Source organism: Scyliorhinus canicula, chromosome 8 (assembly GCF_902713615.1).
Source record: "Scyliorhinus canicula chromosome 8, sScyCan1.1, whole genome shotgun sequence".
In the NCBI taxonomy this organism is placed as follows: domain Eukaryota; kingdom Metazoa; phylum Chordata; class Chondrichthyes; order Carcharhiniformes; family Scyliorhinidae; genus Scyliorhinus; species Scyliorhinus canicula.
Window position 1 is genome coordinate 130,231,351 of NC_052153.1, and position 22,266 is coordinate 130,253,616.

Consider the following 22,266-nt stretch of genomic DNA (forward strand, 5'->3'; position numbering starts at 1 on the left):
GCCAATGCTTATGTAGTTACATTGTATATCTTGTGTTGCCCTATTATGTATTTTCTTGAATTTTGTTTAATTCCCTTTTCTTCCCATGTACTGAATGATCTGTTGAGCTGCTTGCAGAAAAATACTTTTCACTGTACCTCGGTACACATGACAGTAAACAAATCCAATATCCACATTAACTCCATCTGCCAAATTTTGGCCCATTCTCCGAGCCTATCTTTATCCATCTCTCAACTCTTTTATTTTCTCTTCACTGTCTGCTTTACCACCTATCATCCGCAAATTTTGCTATGTTACACTCTGCTTACAGATCATTTATATAGATTGTAAACAGTTGAGGTCCGAAGACTGACCTCTTCTACACCCTGCTAATTTGCCAGCCAGAGAAGGACCCATTTATCTTGCCCCCTGCTTTCTGTCAGCCAATCCTCAATCCAATCCAGTACTCTACCCACTGCGATCTCACTTTCTGGATCAGTCTTTTATGTTACATTTCACATATTATAGATCTGTGGTGATCACAAGTTAACCAGATGCAACACAACTGAGCGACCACTAGAGGGAGCACGGGAGAGCCATATAAATAGATCAGGACAGGAAGTGAGGACACACTTCACAGCAGGCGGGCTGGTAAGCAGGACACACAGCAAGCAAAGCTGGTAGTTAGCACTGGAAGGTAGTTCTAGGTCGAGCTCTGGAAACTGAACGAACTCACAATAAAGCATCTTCTCCACATTTGAGACTGCGAGCTTTATTAAGACACGAGGAACAACACATGGTACCAGCAGTGATTTCAGACGCTTACGACAGGACAACTCAGCTGCAGATACAGAAAGCACAAAATGGCATGGAAATCTCCTACTGGACATTTGACTGGGGAAGACATCGCTAATTCGAGGATGTGGCATGGATACCCACCTCAGCTGGACACAACTGGTAATGTAAGAAATGTCTGGAAAAGGTTTAAACAAATGTTCGATTTTTATCTCATAGCTAATGATGTAGCAGAAGCCTCAGACAAAATTAAAATAGCAATTCTCATCGAAGGGCCTGTCAATAGGAAAGTGTATAATGGATTTAAACACTCAAAAGGTGAAGACAGGAACAGCTTACAAACGTTACTAAACAAATTTGAAGAGTACTGTGAGAAATTTGAACAGCAAGGCATGCTCACAGTCCAACCTGCACAGAGACTGAGTGATGCAAGACTTAAAAAATCACAAAAAGATCAGGAAATCGCGAATGCACAGTACAGATCAAAAAGAAGAAATAACATGAATTTTTCACAAAGCCAAAACGCTGAAATCCAGTCCAGATCGGAAAGAAAAGGTAACTTACAACTTTTAGAAAGAAAAAAACGCTGAAATCCGCGATAAAATGGCGTCGGAGCACATTTTGCAGTCTCTGGTAAGCAAAGAACTACAAATCGCGTCTGCGCATGCGCCGGAACTGGAAGTCGCGCATGCGCAGTTTACAAAAGATCGCAGTGCCGATCGTTATGCGCATGCGCAAGCCGCGCATGCGCAGTCAAAAAGAGTCTTCGTCGTGGACCGTCATGCGCATGCGCAAGCCGCGCATGCGCAATGGACACCGAACCGCACAAGGAAAGAAAGCCGATTTGCGCATGTGCAAGTCGTTCCTACGCGTGACGTCATGACGTCTGAGAATCCTGACCACGCCCACTTAAAAGAGAAATGCCCGAAAATTGAAAACAAGACACTTAAAGTGGTAAAACCAAATTTTCTTGCCTCAGAACACAGAAAAACGCCTGAACTTAAACCAACAGTGAAAAACAACTTGCACAAAACCTTGGAAAAAGCTGCCTTCACCACACACAGTGAAGCGAACAAAAAGAATTCCGAAACAACAAAAGATGATTTGTTTTTCGACGATTACCTCTCAGACCTGACTGGGTCAGTCGGATATGCTTATCACAGCATCAGCGACACGGTCGCAAAGCACAACACGAACCAACTCGTGGTAGATGAATCCAACCAAGATGATTTGGTTTTCAAAGAATACTACTCAGACATGGCTGAGTCAGTCGGATATGCTTATCACAGCATCAGCGACACGGTCGCAAAGTTCAACACGAATCAACTCGTGGTAGAAGAATCCAACCAGGATGATTTGGTTTTCGGAGAATACTACTCAGACACAGCTGAGTCAGTCGGATATGCTTATCACAGCATCAGCGACACGGTCGCAAAGTTCAACACGAATCAACTCGTGGTAGAAGAAGCCAACGAAGATGAAATGGGTTTCAAAGAATACTACTCAGACATGGAGGAGTTATTTGGACATGCTGATCACAGCATCAGCGACACCGTTGCAAAGCTCAACACGACTCTACTCATGGTGGATGAATCCAACACCATGGTGCCATGGCAGCTCGTCGATACATTGGATGACAGCAATACCCAAGACGAAGACGACGCCACACAGAGAGCACAGGAAGACTCCACGGAGCGAGCGATGACAGGCTCCACAGTGCGAGTGATGAAAGACGCCAACAGGGATGCAAGCAAACACTCCCGGGCGGACACCAAGCATGAACAAGACCATGAAGGTAAACCCGCTGTACCTGAGCAACCGCAAGCAGACTATGAAAGTCTACCGAGCTCACAGGAACAAGAAGAAAGAGCGGACGATGAAAGTCCAACACGCTCACAGGAACAAGAAGAAAAAGCAGACTATGAAAGTCCAACACGCTCACAGGAACAAGAAGAAAGAGCAGACTATGAAAGTCCAACACGCTCACAGGAACAAGAAGAAAGAGCGGACTATGAAAGTCCAACACGCTCACAGGAACAAGAAGAAGACAATGCACCTCTGCCCACTGCATGCGAAGACAGTGACAAGGTGATCACACTCAACGTACAGGATCACAGTGAGACTGACAGTTCTCAGCTTGTCTGTACCGAAGCACAGAGCGAAAACAGTGACAAGGTGCTCGCACTCGACGTACAGGATCACAGTGAGACTGACAGTTCTCAGCTTGTCTGTACAGAAGCACAGAGTCGGGCCACCCAACAGTCCAGAGAGACGATGCCGAAAGAAAACATGCAGATTTTGACTCCAGAAGAGGAGCACCTGGAGCCCAGAGAGACAACGCCAAAAGAAAACATGCAGATTTTGACTCCAGAAGAGGAGCACCTGGAGTCCACAGAGACAATGCCGAAAGAAACCATGCAGATTCTGACTCCAGAAGAGGAGCACCTGGAGTCCAGAGACATCAAACAAAAAGAAACCATGCAGATTTTGACTCCAGAAGAGGAGCACCTGGAGTCCAGTGAGATAACATCAACAGAAATCATGAAGATTTTAACTCCAGAAGCGGAGCACCAAGAGTCTAGAGAAACCACGTCAACTGAAATCATGCAGATTTGGACTCCAGAAGAGGAGCGCCGAGAGTCCACAGACACCGCGTCAAATGTAATCAAGAAGACTTTGACTCCGGAAGACGAGCACCAAGAAAGCAAAGATGCGGAATCCAATTCTCCACAACTGATTGATGTCACCTGCACCGATGCAACATCAGATCATTCGCACCACTCGCGAGAAGACGAGCACCAAGAAAGCAAAGATGCGGAATCCAATTCTCCACAACTGATTGATGTCACCTGCACCGATGCAACATCAGATCATTCGCACCACTCGCGAGACGGAATGCTCAATGACTCAAATTATCCACTTGGGACACTCATAGAGTATAACAAGAAAAACAAAAGTCAAAAGAAACACAGCAAGAACAAAAACAACATGAAGCGCGACAAGACCAACAACAATAGCAAGAAGCACAGCAGAAACGAGAACGACAACAGCAAGAAGAAAAGCAACATGAAGCGCGACAAGACAAACAACAATAGCAAGAAGCACAGCAGAAACGAGAACGACAACAGCAAGAATAAAAGCAACATGAAGCGCAACAAGACAAACAACAACGTCAGGCACAAAGATAGCGACAACGACAGAGGCAGAAACAACAAGAATGGCAACAAACACAACAAAGTCAGGAGCAAAGATAGCGACAACAACAAAGACGGAAACGACAAAAACAGCGACAAGTACGGCAACGGAAACAACAAAAACAGGAAAGACAGAAACAACAGCAATGAAACAACGACTTGTACACAATGGCACTACTTGGCACATGATGGACGATGCCACAGCACACTGCAAAACGATAACAAGACTACAAACATGTCATGGGATGACAACGAATCGCACAAACTCACGTCTGCTCCAGAACAAGCAAGCACACCAGCATCCAAGGCGGATGAGACAATAAATCAACACCACAAGCACAAAAAAAAGTCCATGCCAGTCAACATCAGTGATGTGACCATGCAAACACCTCGGGATGACGCATTGGGTACTTAAGATAACAAGGAACACCAACAACATTCACAGCGGACTTGCAATATCAATATCACTACGTCATCAACAACAAAAAGAAAAAAAAAAGCTCTGAACAAATTCATCAAGTTTGGACTCATAAATGTGTTTATTAAGTTTGGACATATAAATACATTGGCTTTGTTAACTAAGGCAATAGCATCATCACTTGTATAGATACACATATCATAAGTTACTGTTTTGTATAATTTTCCTTAATGATGTACAGAAACTATGTAATGAGAAAGAGGGGGATGTGGTGATCGTAGATTGACTAGATACAAAAACAACAGAGCAAACACGAGCGGGAGAGCTATAAATACACTGGGACAGGATGTACAATTTTCTTTAACGATGTTCAGAAAATATGTTAAGAGAAAAAGGGGGATGTGGTGATCACAAGTTAACCAGATGCAACACAACTGAGCGACCACTAGAGGGAGCACGGGAGAGCCATATAAATAGATCAGGACAGGAAGTGAGGACACACTTCACAGCAGGCGGGCTGGTAAGCAGGACACACAGCAAGCAAAGCTGGTAGTTAGCACTGGAAGGTAGTTCTAGGTCGAGCTCTGGAAACTGAACGAACTCACAATAAAGCATCTTCTCCACATTTGAGACTGCGAGCTTTATTAAGACACGAGGAACAACACAGATCAACATACAATAAATATTACATAGATATACCATATCTAGGGGCTTTTCACAGTAACTTCATTTGAAGCCGACTTGTGACAATAAGCGATTTTCATTTCATTTTTCATTTCATCCACCTTGCTGGTTACGCCCTCAAGTGTGTTAAGCATGCCTTACCCTTCATAAAACCATGCTGGCAATAGTGGATTGAGCTTTATCTTTCTAAATGCTCAGTCATCTCCTCAATGATTGATTACAGCAAATTCCCCACTAAAGAGGTCAAACTAATTGGTCTATAGTTTCCTACTTTTTGCCTCTCTCTCTTTTTGAGTAAGGGCATCACATTAGCAGGTTTTCAATTCACTGGGACCTTTCCAGAATCTAGGGAATTTTGAAATATCATAACCAATGCATCCACAGTCTCTGCTGCCAACTCCATTAATACCATAGGATGCCAGCCATCAGATTTTGGGAGACTTATTTGCTTTTAATCCCATTAGTTTATTCGAATGAATTCGATGAATTCTCCCTAGTGCTGGTATTGATCCAAGTTCCTCTGCATTAACTGCAGTTTAAGACAAAGACAATAAGAAAAATGAGAAAAATAGGAAAACAAAGAAAAAGAAGAAACCGTGGACTGACCATGAATCGTATCAAGGAAATGAGGAGACACCCAGAACAAAAGCAGTGAATAAAGAAAATGGGTAGAATTCTCCAGTCCCCCAGTCACATGTTTTGCGATGGCACGCTGTTCGCTGGCACTGGGATTATCTCTTCCTGCCGCATGTTAATGCCATTTCCCATTGAAGCCAACCCATGCCGTCAGGAAACCCATGGCTAGAGAATTCCAGCGGCCGGAGAATTACGGCTAATAATTCTCAGTTGCATTACTTATCACTTCATGGTATATCACGGATGGCAGAATTATAGATATGGAACCAGCTGCTTACTGAGTAGCTGAGTGGTGCTTGGATTCAATTCCCATTAACTCACAAAACAAAACAGTCATGAGATTTCAGGAAATTTAACAACTGCCAATCATGTCAGCATTTTACACAAAAAGATCAAATCAGAAAAAAGTAAACTGCAGATATTATCAGATTAAGTTTGGTAAAAACCAAACATGCAGATCCCACTCAGCAGAACCTATTCAGTATTTGAAACTCAATACTGGGACATTTTATGAATATTGTAGACAGTTTTTATTCTTCTCTGAACATTTTCCTTCCTTCTTAGTTAAGTTCTAGCAAGGAATTTGTGCAGCTTGAAACCCTGCTTATCAAAGACTATGCAGTAGATCTAACTCCGCCTTTGCCTGTAGCATCACAATTGCAGACAAATATGCCATTTATATTGTCAATATCTCACATGCAGACTGACCAGAGTAAAAAATGATGGTGTATAATATGAACAAAATTTAATTCAAATCCCCAATATATCACATCTTAGATACGTTAAAATAATCAATATTAAATATAACTTCAAATACACACGGTTATTGTGCACATTGGAAAATGGCCCTGGCCACGTTATTTCCCACAGGATCTTAGTCCCAATGTGCTTTTCTTTCCCATTGTGTGTATTTATCATAAAATGCATGAAGAATATTTTTGACACAACCCATTGGAGTGAAATTAGATACAGGCAGTGATACCAAACAGATGGAATTGTGTTTGCTCTCTGCCACAGGCAATATTCCAATTTGCTGAAGTCAACAGGACTGGGTGGCATATAATGATGGCAACAGACGCAATTTCAACTGCATTGTATTCCCACCCAATTCAGATTTCACTCTGTGCTGGCCAGGAAATAACAAGCTGTCAGGATTCTGTCCAGACCCGCCAAGTAGTTTTTTACTAAATCCTCACAAAGCAAGTAGTATCAATCAGTGTGATCTATGCCTTGGGTCAAGTGGAGTATTTGTGTGTGTTGCCCTGCCATTTTGTGCTCTATTCCCAATACCTGGCAACTCTTCCACGGAGGTCCCCAATACCAGCCGAATGTTTGTGGTCCAGGCTCAGAACTGCAAAGCTAGTTCCTGCAGTCACACCATCTCTTGTTCTAATCTGTTCTTCCAGAACCTCGGAGAATAGCACATAATTTATTCAAAAATGGTTGTGATTAACAGGATTGAATATGACATTTCCATTTGGGGGGGTGGGGGGGTTGTTGGGAGGAATGTTTTGAAAAGCAAGGAAGGAATGTGCACACAATTTTTTTCCATCAAGTGTCATCATCAAGCATTTCCATGTGGAATAACAACCAGTTCAAATGCTGATTATGCTCCCTCAATCCTCCTTCAACATGTGTCTACAACATTGAAGAGCCCCTCAGTTGCATCAGTATTATATTGGACCTCTATAATTCCTAAATAACACTTAACTGTTATGAGATATGGGCTGACAGCCATCAGGAAAAAAAAAATCAGAAATACATAGATACATAGAAGATAGGAGCAGGATGTCGCCTTTTGGCCTGTAGAGATCTACCATGCGGTTCAAGTGCAGTCTCGCTTACACTTTTAAAAACTTGGTAGAAATTTGAGTTACAGTCCAAAGATGTGCAGGTTAGGTGGATTGGCCAGGCTAAATTGCCCTTAGTGTCCAAAATTGCCCTTAGTGTTGGGAGGGGTTGCTGGGTTATGGGGAAAGGGTGGAGGTGTGGACTTGGGTAGGGTGCTCTTTCTAAGAGCCGGTGCAGACACGATGGGCTGAAATGGCCCCCTTCTGCACTGTAAATTCTATGATTCTACTTCTCGGATGCAAGTAAGAACCTTCTATTGCCTCTACTGATTACAATCGAGAGAAACTTAAATCTATTCTCAATAAAGCCTTGCCAGCAAAAGACTTAAAGAGAAGTAATTTATAAAACAATTTTAACTTTCAAAAATAATACACAAATGGTTTCTTGCTTAAAGCAAAACAGCTTGTGTGAATTCCAAGAGTTAGAGTGGAAAAGTGAAAATCCAAAGGATAGCAAGTAGTTAGATCAAAGTATAGAGTGATCCTGGATTGAAAATGGCTGTCTGAACTCTCATGTTTAAGGAAAATGTTATCAGTCTGAGGCCATCTGTCCATACCTCTATGTCGTCCTAATTGGTTTGGGTGAGTTTCAAATACATTTGATTGGATGGTTAACTGTCAATCCTCAATGTGCAACATAAGTTTTAAATGTTTCATGTTTGAAATGTGATTTTGTGCTGAATTTGAATGAGATTTTGTGCTGTAATTGAGTCTGGTTCTTACTGGTTTTCTGCTGACTCTCATTTTATCCATATTCTGAACAATGGTGGCTTCATATTGCTATGGCTCTTCTTTCGACCTTGATCTGATTACTGGTACAGCTCATTTCTTAATATGAAATCTGTTCATTAGAACAATAGTCAGTTCATATTGTCAGTAGAAATGTTGCCTTTATCTTCAACTAGTTGGTAAATGTGTCAAGCTTTGTATCTGTTTAAGTTGCGTGTTTTGTCATGACCTAAGATTATGAATATTGAAATCCTTATTTTAAAATGGGTATTAAAGACTGGGTTTTAATATTTACATTAAAATGGCCTTTTACCTGTCAGAAATAGCTTCATGGCCCTTCGAGCCTGCTTCGCCATTTATCACGATCATGGCTGATCATCCAACTCAATAGCCTAATCCTGCTCTCTCCCCATAACCTTTGATCCCATTCGCCCAAGTGCTGTATCTCGCTGCCTCTTGAATATATATATATACCCCAGATTAATTTCACAGGGCACTTGGAATCATAAGCAAAGAATTGCAATTGCAAGAGTTACATTCTGGATTCAAATCCAGAAGTGAGAGAATAGTGTGTAAATCCAATGCATAATTAATTAACACAATGGTCCTAACTGCTGAGCTCCCAAGTATTGAATTCGGGAAGTTCAAGTATAAGGGTTTTGCACGCCAATTGCCCAGAGGTGCAAACTTCTTCTGGGAAATCACCCTTTGCAGGGAACCATATGAAAATGCAATTCCAGTTGTGCTGTTCAAATAGCTAGCCAGATAAAAGTTAGAAGTATTAAAACCTTCCCAAGTGTTGGCACGGGTCTCACCCCCACAACTCAAGTTGTGAAGGGTAGCACGGATTGTCCACACTAAATTGCCCCTTAATTAGAATTTTTTGTAAAGGCAAAGACCCCCCCCCCCCCCACCACTCAGGACAAAACTCCCCCATTACCCCCATCTAACCCAGCATGGGACTCCCCCAACCTTCAGCTACATAATCAGTATTACATCATTTATCATCCTGCTCTGTAACTCATTAGTGAGTGTGAACATTGAGTGTGTCTGCATGTGAACGTTTGAGCACTTTGACTTTTTTTTTAAAACACCAGATTAATTACAATAAATACAACCCTGTTTTCTTTTTGAAAAACTCAAGGAAATCTGCCCACATCTCTTACAGTCACAGCATGTGAACAGTTAAGCACATTTTAAAAAACAAGTTGTGGTCAAACTAGGAATGGGAAAAGTGGGGTGCCATTCAACCCCTTCTCACCCCATTGTAACGGATTCAAGAAGGCATCTCATCACCCACCTTCCAAAGGGCAGTTAGGGATGGAAATGAAAAGCCGGCCCAAGTCCAGTGAAAGAATACATTTTTAAAAACCAACCCCTTAAACAATGGCAGGATAAATCAGATGTGCTATACCTCTGATTAGTTTCAAAAAAGACAATAGTTTAGCTTATGCCACTCAGCAGCAGTGGCATGTGTTTGTTTGTTTTCATGCATAAAGATGGATTTGATAAACGTATCAGTTCAGCATTTTCCTCAGGGCTCAATTGCTTACGGATGTTTTATATTGTGTGTGCTAATATTTGCTTTTGAAATTTAGAGTACCCAATTCTTTTATTTTCCAATTAAGCGACAATTTCTCGTGGCCAATCCACATATCCCTGCATATCTTTTTCAGTTGTGGGGGTGAGACACACGCAGAAATGGTAGAATGTGCAAACCTTACACAGTCAGTGACCCGGGATGGAATCCGGGTCCTCAATGCCGTGAGGCAGCAGTGCTAATATAACTATGGGAGTTTTCAAATTATTTGAGGAGAAATTAGTGTATTCAATATAACGAACATGAAAAAGAGCAAATAAGCTGTACAAAAAGGAAAAAAAAACTGTTGACAGAGGAAAATTTACCTTTAACAAAAATATAGTTCTAAAACAAATCAGCAGCCCATTATACACCTTGCCCAATTTTCTTTTCATAATGGAAATATCAATTCACTATAATCCATCCCTCCCCAGTGATAAAATTTGGTAGCTCAATGGTTAGCACTGTTGCTTCACAGTGCCAGGGTTCCAGGTTTGATTCCCAGCTTGGGTCACTGTCTGTGCAGAGTCTGCACATTCTCCCTGTGTCTGCATGGGTTTCCTCCGGATGCTCCGGTTTCCTCCCACAATTCCCGAAAGACATGTTGTTAGTTGAATTGGGCATTCTGAATTCTCTCTCAATTTATCCGAACAGGCGCCGTAGTGTGGCGACTAGGGGATTTTCACAGTGACTTCATTGCAGTGTTAATGTAAGCCTACTTGTGACACTAATAAAAATTACAAAATTTAAAATTACCCAGATTATAATTTCACTGGGAACAATTTGCTCGAGGAACTTACTGATGCTGTGAAGAAGCTGATGTGATTTACTGTAAAACATTGCAGTCAGTAGGTGGCAGACTTGTGGTAGTTCAGTAGATTGAACATGTTTGGTACTGAGTGAAATGGATCACACAGCCTGAGTTTTTGTTTTTTTCCTTGACTTGTAAAGTCACACTTGAGGCATCCGCACAGAAATAACTTTCACTATGATATTAATAACAGCAATCTCCCTGTTCATTGTATTTAGCAAAGCAAAACGAGTACCTCAATGTCAGTACTTAGTTGTTTGAGAATACTAGTCATGACTTGCATGTTGTTTTCCAGCAGCTCTGGGGATACTTTCTCGACTGGCTTGTTGCATTGGTTTCCTCTCAAGTAGGTTATAATATCTTCTTTTATCCGAAAAGCCTGCTCCAGCAGTATAGCAGTAGTCCTTTCCTGGTTGGATATACGATCATCCATGATTTGTAAGTGGCTCTTTGACACCACAGGAACTTGAAGAAAGGTATGGTCTCTGGGTTACCAAAACAAAAACAAATAGATGGAACATAGAAAAAGTAGGCCTTGAGCCTCTTCTGCCATTCGATAAGATCTTGGCTGGTCTGCAACCTAACTCCAATACACTCACCTTTGTCCCATATTCCTCAATACCTTTAGCTGGCAAATATCTATCAATCTCAACCACCACAACAACTTATATTTATATAGCATCTTTGACATAATGAAACACCCCAAGGCACTTCACAGGAATATAATAAACAAAGTTTGACACCAAGCCAGGAAAGGGTCAAATGACCAAAAGCTAAATCACAGAGATAGGTTTTAACAAGTGTCTTTGAGGAGGAAAGCAAGGTAGAGAGGCAGAGGAATGGAGGGAGGAAATTCCAAAGCTTGGGGCCTAAGTGACTGAAGGCAAGCCTGCCAATGGTGGAACTTTTACGGTAGGGAATGCACAACAAGCTAGAATGAGAGGAATTCAATATCTCGGAGGGTTGTGGGGTTGGTGGAGCTTAGCGAGATAGGGAGGCGAAAAGGCATGGAAGGATTTGAACGCAAAGGATAAGAATTTTAGAATCAAGATAGTACTTGACCAGGAGCTAATGTAGCTCAGTGAACACAAGGGTAATAGTTAAATGGTACTAACTGCGAATCGAGTCCCAGGCAGCAGATTTTGGATTGCCTCCAGTTTACAGAGGGGGACCAGCTAGGAGTGTGTTGGAATAGACAAGTCTAGAGGTAACAAAGGCACGAATGAGGGTTTCAGCAGATGAGTTGAGACAGGAGCCAAGTCAATGACTTTATGGAGGTGGGAAATGCGGACTTAAGAGGTGTGCGAATAGGAGGTCAGAAGCTCATCTCAGGATCAATTGTGACACCCAAGTTACAAACAGGTCGGCTTAACCTCAGACCACTGCCAGGGAGAGGGATGGGATAATTAGGAAACAGAGTTTGCAGGCTGAAAATAATTATTTCAGTCTTCCCAACATTCATTGGAGAAAACTTCTGCTCACCCAGTATTGGATGTCACATAAGCAGTTGGATAATTTAGTAATGGGCGGCACGGTAGCACAGTGGTTAGCACTATTGCTTCACAGTGTCAGGGACCCGGGTTCAATTCCCAGCTTGGGTCACTGTCTGTGCAGAGTCTACACGTTCTCCCTGTGTCTGTGTGGGTTTGCTCCGGGCACTCCGGTTCCCTCCCACAAGTCCCGAAAGATGTGCTTGTTAGCTGAATTGGACATTCTGAATTCTCCCTCAGTGTACCCGAACAGGCGCTGGAATGTGGCAACTAGGGGATTTGCATAGTAACTCCCCTTCAGTGTTAATGTAATCCTATTTGTGACACTAATAAATATTATTAGCAACAGTGAAGGGGTCAAGAGGGTTGGTGGTGAGGTACAGCTGGGCAGTCCAATTCATCAGCTGGCTGTACAATTCATCAGTGCCCCTGTCACGGAATTGAATATCATTTATTGCAGATTGAACAATCAACAGGATGAAATACAGTTAACTGCCAAACATATCTCAACAGTTTCTCCCAGCCCTGTGACCTCTCACATCCAGAATGACAAGCTGGATCACTCTCCTGTTAACCGTAGGCTGCTGTTTCTTCATCATCACTGGGTCAAACTGCTGAGAGGTCCGACAAAGCGCCATCGTGACAAAAGGGACAGAGCAGTTCAAAGAGGAAGCCCAGAATCTCGCAGAACTGCTAGGATTGGGAAACACATGCAACCTTGCCAGTGTTATAAATGTACTAATGCCAGTCAAAATAAACATTTATAGCATTTACTTAAAATTAAGCAACAACAAATCAGAATAGAGGAGTGAACGAGCCAACTGAGAAGTAGGGGACAAGCAATTAAAATTTAAGAGCGATCAGAAAGCTATGAAGGTTAAATCCACCAGTTTCCCCATCAGCAGGTAGGTGGAAAATAACTGGTCAGGAAAATGAATCAAACAGTAGAAACAAAAATGCAAACCAATGATGTAACTAAAGATACTTACAAATCATGTTCAAATATTTGTTTCTTTCCTTCATCATGACTATAGCTCAAGATAAGGTTTCCCATGTAGCAAAAACATATCATTAAAAGGTACATACTAAAGTGCCTGTGGATGGCCTTCCTCAACCGGCAGCAATTGATATCTCAAGTGGCCAATTAATGGCTACTTAAGGAAATCAAGGGGGCCTGAATTAGGAAGGGGCCCCACTGAGAGCTGCCTTTGCAGTCAACCCATCCCCCCCCCCCCCCCCCCCCCCCCCTCCCACCCTACCTCTAAAACTGATAACCTGCAACTTCTCCCAGCTGTCATCACACGCCTGTCACCTGGGATCGACCAATGATTGTCAGCTTCAGCACCTCAGGAGCACCTCAGGAGCTTGAAAGCAGGGGTGGTCTTTCTGCAGGAGATGCACCTCCGTGAGAAGGACCAGGTTAGGTTAAGGAAGGGGTGGGTCGGGCAGCTTTTTCACTCAGGGTTTGATTCAAAATCGACGGGAGTGGCGATTTTAATGAACAAAAAAATGAGATTTGTGAGTGCGGAGGTGAGGGATCCAGGTGGAAGATATGTGATTGTGAGTGGGATATTGGAAGGGGCACTGGTGGTATTGGTAAATGTGTTCACCCCAAATTGGAATGCCTTGGGTTTTATGAGGGGGGTTGCTGGCAGCGATCCCAGATTTGGGCACCCACCAGTTGATCACGGGAGGAGATTTTAACTGTCCTCGAGCTGAGGGTAGATAGGTTGAGCCCCAGGTCGATGGGTAGGGTACAAATGGCAAGGGAGCTGGAGGGGTTTATGGAGAGGATGGGTATGGTAGATCCATGACGCTTTCAGAACCCAGGGGGAAGGGAGTATTTCTCCTTTTCACATGTCTATGAGGTTGTAGTGATTCGGGATAGTTTGGTTGAGGTGGAGGGGCAGAGTATGCAAGGATAGTTATCTCTTACCATGTGCCCCACTGGCTGGAGAATCGGTTTAGATCGGGACGATCCAGAGGCACGCTGCGTCCAGGGAAATATTGAAGAAACGGACTAGGGCTGGGGATGTGGTGTCGGAGCCAGGGAAGATCAACGAGGCGTTTCAGGAGTACTGCCAGAGAATTTACAAGGCAGACCTGGGGGGAGAGAGGAGGGGGTTATGGGGCGGTTTCTGGACAAGCTGGAATTTCCCCAGGTGGAGGAAGCAAAGAGGCAGGCGTTGGAGGAGCCCCTGGAGCTGAGGGAGGTGCTGGATAGTATCAGCGGTATGAAGTCAGGGAAGGCCCCTAGGCTGGATGGGTACCTGGCGGAATTTTATAAGGACTTAACAACGGATGCACCACACCTTTTGGGGGGGTTTAATGAAACACTGGAGAAGGGGGAGTTGAAGGGGGAGTTGCCGGAGACAATGACGCAGGCAGTAATCACACTAATTCCGAAAAATAGGAAGGACCCAGTGGAATGTGGGTCGTATAGGCCCATATCACTATTGAACACGAATGTGAAAGTATTGGCTAAGTTCTTGGTGGGGTGGATGGAGGATTGTGTCCCGGGGATGGTTGCAGAAGATTAAATAGGCTTCGTGAAGGGCAGGCAACTCACGAGAAATATAAGATGGCTGTTGAATTTGGTAATGAATCCTTTGGGGGTTCTGGTATTGGAGATGGTGGTGTCCATGGACACGGAGAAGGCATTTGATCGGGTGGAGTGGCGGTACTTGTTTGAGGTTTTGGGAAGAACATAGAACATAGAACATAGAACAGTACAGCACAGAACAGGCCCTTCGGCCCTCGATGTTGTGCCGAGCAATGATCACCCTACTTAAACACACGTAACCCGTATACCCGTAACCCAACAATCCCCCCATTAACCTTACACTACGGGCAATTTAGCATGGCCAATCCACCTAACCCGCACATCTTTGGACTGTGGGAGGAAACCGGAGCACCCGGAGGAAACCCACGCACACACGGGGAGGACGTGCAGACTCCGCACAGACAGTGACCCAGCCAGGAATCGAACCTGGGACCCTGGAGCTGTGAAGCATTGATGCTAACCACCATGCTACCGTGAGGCCCCAATGGTTTTAGGCTGGAGTTAGTGGCATGGGTGCGGTTGTTGTACGTGGCACCAAGGGCGAGGGTGAGTACGAATGATATGAGCTCACAAAGCTTTGACTTACACAGGGGTATGAGGCAGGGGTGCCCACTGTCACCGTTGCTGTTTGCACTGGCCATAGAGCCATTGGCAATGGCTCTTATGGGGTCAGCGGAGTGGCAGGGCATTATGAGGGGACAGAGGGAGCATCAGGTGTCACTCTATGCTGATGACCTCTTGTTGTCTGTTTCGGATCCGTTGAAGAGTATGGGAAGGATTATGGGCCTGCTGGGGAGGGGTTTGGATGGTTCCCAGGTACAAACTGAAGTAGGGAAAAGCGAGGTTTTCCCGGTGAATGAGCTGGGACAGCGGGCTAATTTAGGAGGCATACCATTTACGGTAGCGAGGGATCGGTTTAGGTCTTTGGGGATTCAGGTCACGAGGAAATGAATGGGGCTCCATAAGTGGAACTTAATGAATCTGGAGGAGGTGGGGTACACTGCACTTAATGTTGACGAGGAGGGTCCAAGTGGTGAAAATGAATATTCTGACGAGGTTCTTGTTTATCTTTCAGGCTCTCCCGATCTTTATACCAAAGGCCTTTTTTCGGAAAGTGGACATGATTATTTTTGAATGTGTATGGGCAGGGAAGGTACCGAGGGTGGAGAGGACCCTGCTACAGAGGCAGTAGGGGGCGTTGCCGAACTTGCTTCATTATTATTGGGCGGCGAATGTGGACAAGGTGCGGCGGTGGTGGGAAGGAGAAGTGATAGAGTGGGTTAGGATGGAGGAGGAATCTTGGAAGGGGTCTAGTTCGACGGCTATGGCGACAGCAGCATTTCCAATGGCTCAGACTAGGTATTCAGGGAGCCCGGTGGTGCAGTCCACGGTGAAGATATGGAATCAATTGAGGCATTTTAGGGTGTCGGTATTATCACTGCTGTGCGAGATTCATGGGTTTGAGCTGGGAGGGTGGATAATGCATACAGGAGGTGGAGGGAAGTGGTGCTGGCCAAGGTGAGGGATTTGTATTTGGAGGAAGGGTTGGCCAGTCTGGAGGAGCTAAGGGGGAGGGTAGAGCTGCCGAGGGGGAGTGTTAAGGTATCTGCAGGTTAGGGACTTTGCGCGAAAGGTCTGGAGGGTTTCCCTATGTTGCCGGAATATACCATGCTGGAGCGACTGCTGGCGAGCAATTGGTGAAGATCAAGGAGAAATGGGAAGCAGAGTTGGGAGGGGAGCTAAATTGGGGAGTATGGAGTGAGGCACTGCGTAGGGTAGACGGGACCTCCTCTTATGTAAGGTTGAGCCTGATACAGTTTAAGATGGTGCAAGGGATGCATATGACTCGGGCAAGAATGAGTGGGTTCTTTCAGGAGGTAGCAGATGAGTGGGAGGGGGCCAGCGAATCAAGCACACTTTTTTTGGGGTTGTGAAAAATTGGAAAGATTCTGGGCTGGATTGTTTGCGGTCTTAGCCAGGATAGTGGGGGAGGAGGTGGACCCGGACCCTTTGGTGGCGATATTTGGGGTTTATTTTCTGTAACCTGTTTTGATACATGTTTGTCATAAAATACATTTTTTTTAAATACAATGAGCTGTTCAGTCTATTTTTTCCTTTTTCAATTACTACTAGATTATGACATCACAAAGTAAAGCATTTTTTTCTAAAACTTACTTGTCTGGTATCTGAACCTGCAGAATGTTTTCTCTGGACATTTTAAATAAAGTTCAAGTTACTCACCAACACTAAAACAGAAGATGACAGAAAACATGTTAAGACAACAAAATGTGTTAAATGTGGTAGTTATATATGCACATAATCTCATTCTTACTAATGAATTTGATGTTTCATCATCCTATTATCTAAAGCCACACCTCAGTGTTAACAGAAGACGTATTTACATACAACTGTATCATCATGTGTAATCTACTTTGCTTGAAGCTACGATACTGTCAGTTACTCTTACACATGATGGAAAATTATATTTTCTATAGAGTAAGATGGATTTTCAACTTGCAGTAATACTATGATGCTAGATTCTGCATTTTTCTCACCATTAGTTAGCTTTGAAATGCAAAGTATTCAAAAGGAGGTTTATGAATAATCTCAAATATTTCATACTCTTATGAGAAGGTAGCTCCTTATTAACCTCTGAAGGTTCAGGTATTGTATAATTGATGATCGAGAACATTCTATTGTGACATTAAACAATAGCACATTACTGTTGACAGTTCAATAGCCATTTCTAAAAATTGAGGAAAAGTGACTGAAGTGGCTCTTCCATTTTTTCTTATTGACAACAAAATATGCCTGGTGTTTTAGGAGCAGTAACGTCATTTCACAAGTCTACTGAGAGAAGATGGACACTGGTGATATGCATCACTGTAAATACACAAGGGGTTAATGTAGATACACAATGGGTTAATGTAAATACATGTAGACTAGATAGACACTAGAGGGAGCACCAGAGATATGACACAGACATTCAACCAATAGGCCAGTAAGATAGGACACGACCAATGGGCAGTCACGACACACACAGAGGTGAAACTACCACAAGGGGGCATTACACCAACCCATATATAAGGACACAGCACACATGATCTTACTCTTTCCAGTGGAGACACTTAGTGAGTACACAGGGTTGATTGAAACACATCACACCCACCACGTGGATTGTAGCAGACTGGTTAGATCGTCTGAGTAGCTATAGCAGGATTAATAGGAGAGTCGAATCCAATTAGGAGAATTGTTAACAGTTTAATAAATGTGTTAAAGCTATCTCCAAGTCTGAACCTTCCTTTGTCAGAGTGCATATCAAGGAAGCAGCTTATGCTACGTCAAGAGCATAATAAAACAGACACATGTTTAGCGATTTAGTAAACTGCAATTTCTGTTTTACATAATTAAAGATATACAACTACATGCTTTTCTTAATACTGACATGCTGCTTGCCAAGAACAATTGGATAAACTGTCCTTCCCATTCTAGCCATACAAGGAGCTGATCAGTTTGACAGAGGCAGTGACACAGTGGTAGTGTCATTAGATCAGTAATCCAGAGACTGGGGCAATGCTGTGGTTCACTAATGCTCTTTAGGAGAAGGAACTCTGCTATCCTTACCTGGTCTGGCCTACATGTGACTCCAGATCCACAGCGACTGTCACTCAGTTGGAGGGCAATTAGGGACCAATTGCTGACCTTGCCGGCGGCGCGCACATCCATGGAAAAAATGTTTTTAATTATCCCGAGTACAGAGAAATCAAAAACTGCATACTGTTTCCTTGTGTATGATGTGTAAATAAATCAACAGTCTAAAGATGCATAAAAATGTATTTTCTCATCTTGAAGTGTACATCGGGTGAGTTTGGGATTTTGACAATGGGGACGCGCGTTTTCCGTCAGGACTCACCAGGTAGTTTGAGTTTGTTTCCAATTCGCTGCGATCGGCGGAATTTTTCAGTACGCCAGGAACCACGTCGAGCACGATGACCACGTTAAAGGATAAATTTAACAAATGCAGCAATCGCCAGTGCACCTCAACTAATTCCACCGGTTGGAAATTGAACAAGATTCAGATCTTACACCGCGAGCTGTGTGTAAAATAACCCGGGTCAGTTTCCCGGAAATCTAGAGCGGAGTGTGACCTTGTTTACTGCTGTTTCCAAGTGACTGGGAATAGCAACCACTCTGCGGCCATCACAGTGAGCGGGTTGAAAAGGGAAAAATAACCCATTCGTTTTTTGCAGCAGATTTGAAAAAAAAAATACAGGCGTAAATCCAACAATCGTCATGATTTAAAGTCTAGTGGATAAGATTGCTTTTGAGATGTGCATTTGTTTGAATACTAAGCAGGACATTTTTTTTTTTAATTATGAATTTCAATTGACTGCCTCTACGCAAAAGTTAAGTGACTTTTGAAGGTATCAATCTGAAAGCGGAAACTATAAAACACATGAGCTGGATGATTCCGGTGCTGATGTCCCCCATCGCTTTGCTGTTTAATTGATTTCAGTTGAAGGTTGGTTAACGGTGCTCGCTTGTGACAGCATCGAACGGGTTAAATCGTTCTCTTCCGAAGATCTTCAACCATTCCTTTCATTCCCTTCCTGAGAAAGTGGTTGGTTCTTTATTAAGGAACCCAGATCATGATGAGCAGAAACCCGACTTGTCTTTCCCACCCTTACCACACCGCCCCCCCCCCCCCAAAATGTGTTCTGAGACCATCCACATGCCAATGCAGGGATTAGACACACAGTTGAAGCCAGGGTAAAACGGAGAGTGCAGGGCAACTGATGAACAACGAATGGGTGCGTTGCGGGGCCGGGCTGGGCGGGGGGAGGAGGGGTGTCATAATTCTGTGTTGTGAACTTTTACAGTTCCACTTTGGATTTTTGATGTTTTAATCTGGATAAGGTTTGTGATTGTGATGAATGTTAGCAGTAGCTGCTGTAACGGTACCTTACCTTTAATGCATTGGCCCTTTAAGACCGGGCTTGGAACCCTGGGGGACTCCGCCTCTGGCTCCCCCCCCAGGAAAAGGTATATAAGATGAGGCTCACTCGGCAGCATGTGATGAGCACATTTCTCGGCTGCTGTTCAGTTCTCAGATGATTAAAGCCTTTGAATTACCTATCTTCTCTCCTGTTGTAATTGAGGGTATCTCAGTTATGTTAAAGGAACGCCGATTCAATCCACCCTTCAAGGGACCTCATCCCGCCCACAGCTGATCCTGAAACATTTCCAGCGATTCTGCCCCTCCAGGAGTGTCCATTCCACTGTATTTAACCCCTTGCACAGGCACCCATGGTAACCCTAATGTTATTCATCCATGTGCGCCGTGATCAGCAGTCAAATTGAAACACAGTCTATTTACCCTGCTGCAAATATATAAAATCACTTTGCATCCCGTTTAGATTAATTTAAATGTACTCAGTTCCAAACTGCAAAACACACACACCTGTGTGGCGTTGGAGATTTCATGCACCCGCAGTCAATTAAAGGCGATTAAAATGTAAAACGAAGAGCATTAAAGTCAGTCAATCGATGAATGGCTCATTTCCCAGCAACTCCACATCTCAGTGAGAACGCCCTGTTCCAGTCACGAATCGATTACGGCCAATTGTGCATATTTACGGGAGGCTTTACGTTGATGTTAATAAGCGTGCATGAAAAATTGACTTCAACTCAAGAAAAGGTATAAAACGACAATAATATAACAGGAGATAAATTGACTAGATATTGTCATGATATGCAAACATGCAGCTAATGAACACATAGAATAGGACACGGCGGCCAATGAGCAGTCAGGACACTCGGGGGGGGGGGGGGGGGGGGGGGGGGGGGATCTCACTATAAAAGGGGTGAGGCACTCTCAACCCACCTCTTTCCACAGACCAACATCTACAGAGTGAGACAGGGTGTATGCTCAGCATCACACCCCAGTACCTGGCTGAAAGCAATGTCGGTTCAGTTAGACTGAGTTACTACATTTAGATTAGCAGAGACTCAAACTCATTGAGAACTGTACTAATTGTTCAATAAAACACATTGAACTCACTTCAAAGTCTGGAGCATCTTTTACTCAAAATTGCATCAAGTGGTAGCTTGTGTTATTCCAAATTACATAACACAACATGACACCAGGAGTCTGTTCAATCTAGTTAGTTCAACTCAGCAAGATCCGTGACGACCAGCGAATGTTTACCGGCACAATGGAAAGGATTCCGGCTCCTCACCTGCTCAGGACCTCCGGCAACCTCAGTGCCAACTGGCGGACATTCAAGCAGAAATTTCAGCTTTACATCGAAGCATCAGACCTCAATGGTGCGTCTGATGCACGGAAGATAGCTCTTTTCCTCACCACAGCAGGTTATCACGCCTTGGAAATACTCAACTCCTTTCACTTTGCCGAAGACCAGGACAAGACAAAGTTTCAGACCATCCTGGACAAGTTTGACAGCCACTGTGAGGTGGATACTAACAAAATCTTTGAACACTACATATTCAAGCAGCGATTGCAAGGTAAAGACGAATCCTTCAGCTCATATTTAACTAATCTTAGACTGCTAGCGAAATCCTGCAACTTCGGTGATATCACATGATCAGAGACCACATCATTTTTGGAGTTCACTCTGATCCTCTGAGAGAGCAATTACTGAAGGTGAAGCACATGACCCTGCTAGTCACGATTGAAACATGCACAGTGCATGAGCACACTGAAAATTGCTATTTCCAGTACAAAACAGCAGAAAATGATAGACTAGCCTCCCACGAGGTGGAGAGTGTGCAGGCCATCTCCCGGATGCAGCGCCTCAACATTGACGAAAGCGGCCATTTTGCGCACTCTTCCTGGGGCCCGACGCATGCGCGATGCAAACAGGATAACTAAGCAGCCGAAACCCGCACTACACAGGTGCAGACGTCTGAGAACCGCACTGCACATGTGCAATGACGCACGGAGCGTCAGGACGTCGATGTCATGACGCGTTCGAACTGTGGCACCGCCCATTTAAAGAAACACTGCCCTGCAAAAGGCAGACGCTGTTTAAACTGCGGGAAGCCAGGCCACTATGCAGCCCTCTGCAGATCTGCACCACCAGTCAGGAGCCAGCGCTCCCAATTCCGACAGCGGCGCATCTGGAGTGTGCAACAACACCTACAGGATTCTGATCCTGGCAGTGCAACGGATCCTGGCAGTGCAACGGATCCTGGCAGTGCAACGGATCCTGGCAGTGCAACGGATCCTGGCAGTGCAACGGATCCTGGCAGTGCAACGGATCCTGGCAGTGCAACGGATCAAGGTGATGAATGCCTGGACAACGCCTACCTTGTGGGCATTATTACAATGTGTAAATATGCCACACCAGACTCATCGCAAGTCCAGTCAATCCCAGCTGTGGATTCCGAGGACGAATGGTGAGCAGTGATGAAGGTCACCCGCTGCCCCATCCAGTTCAAGCTGGACACAGGTGCCTCTGCCAACCTCCTCTCACAGGCAGACTTGAGACTCATTAAGAAGCCCCCCACGCTCCTTC

At 44.0% G+C, this 22,266-nt stretch overlaps 1 protein-coding gene across 1 annotated transcript in view; it reads right to left on the reverse strand.

Moving 5' to 3' along the window:
* Positions 1-19,197, reverse strand: part of fam81b (family with sequence similarity 81 member B) — a 31,408-nt gene extending 12,211 nt beyond the window's left edge. The window contains 4 exon segments of the mRNA XM_038803890.1: positions 6,997-7,115; positions 10,911-11,160; positions 16,904-16,974; positions 18,642-19,197. Of these exon segments, the coding sequence (XP_038659818.1) occupies positions 6,997-7,115; positions 10,911-11,160; positions 16,904-16,944 (410 nt within the window). The 5' untranslated portion in view covers positions 16,945-16,974; positions 18,642-19,197.
* Between the last annotated feature and the right edge of the window lie 3,069 nt (positions 19,198-22,266).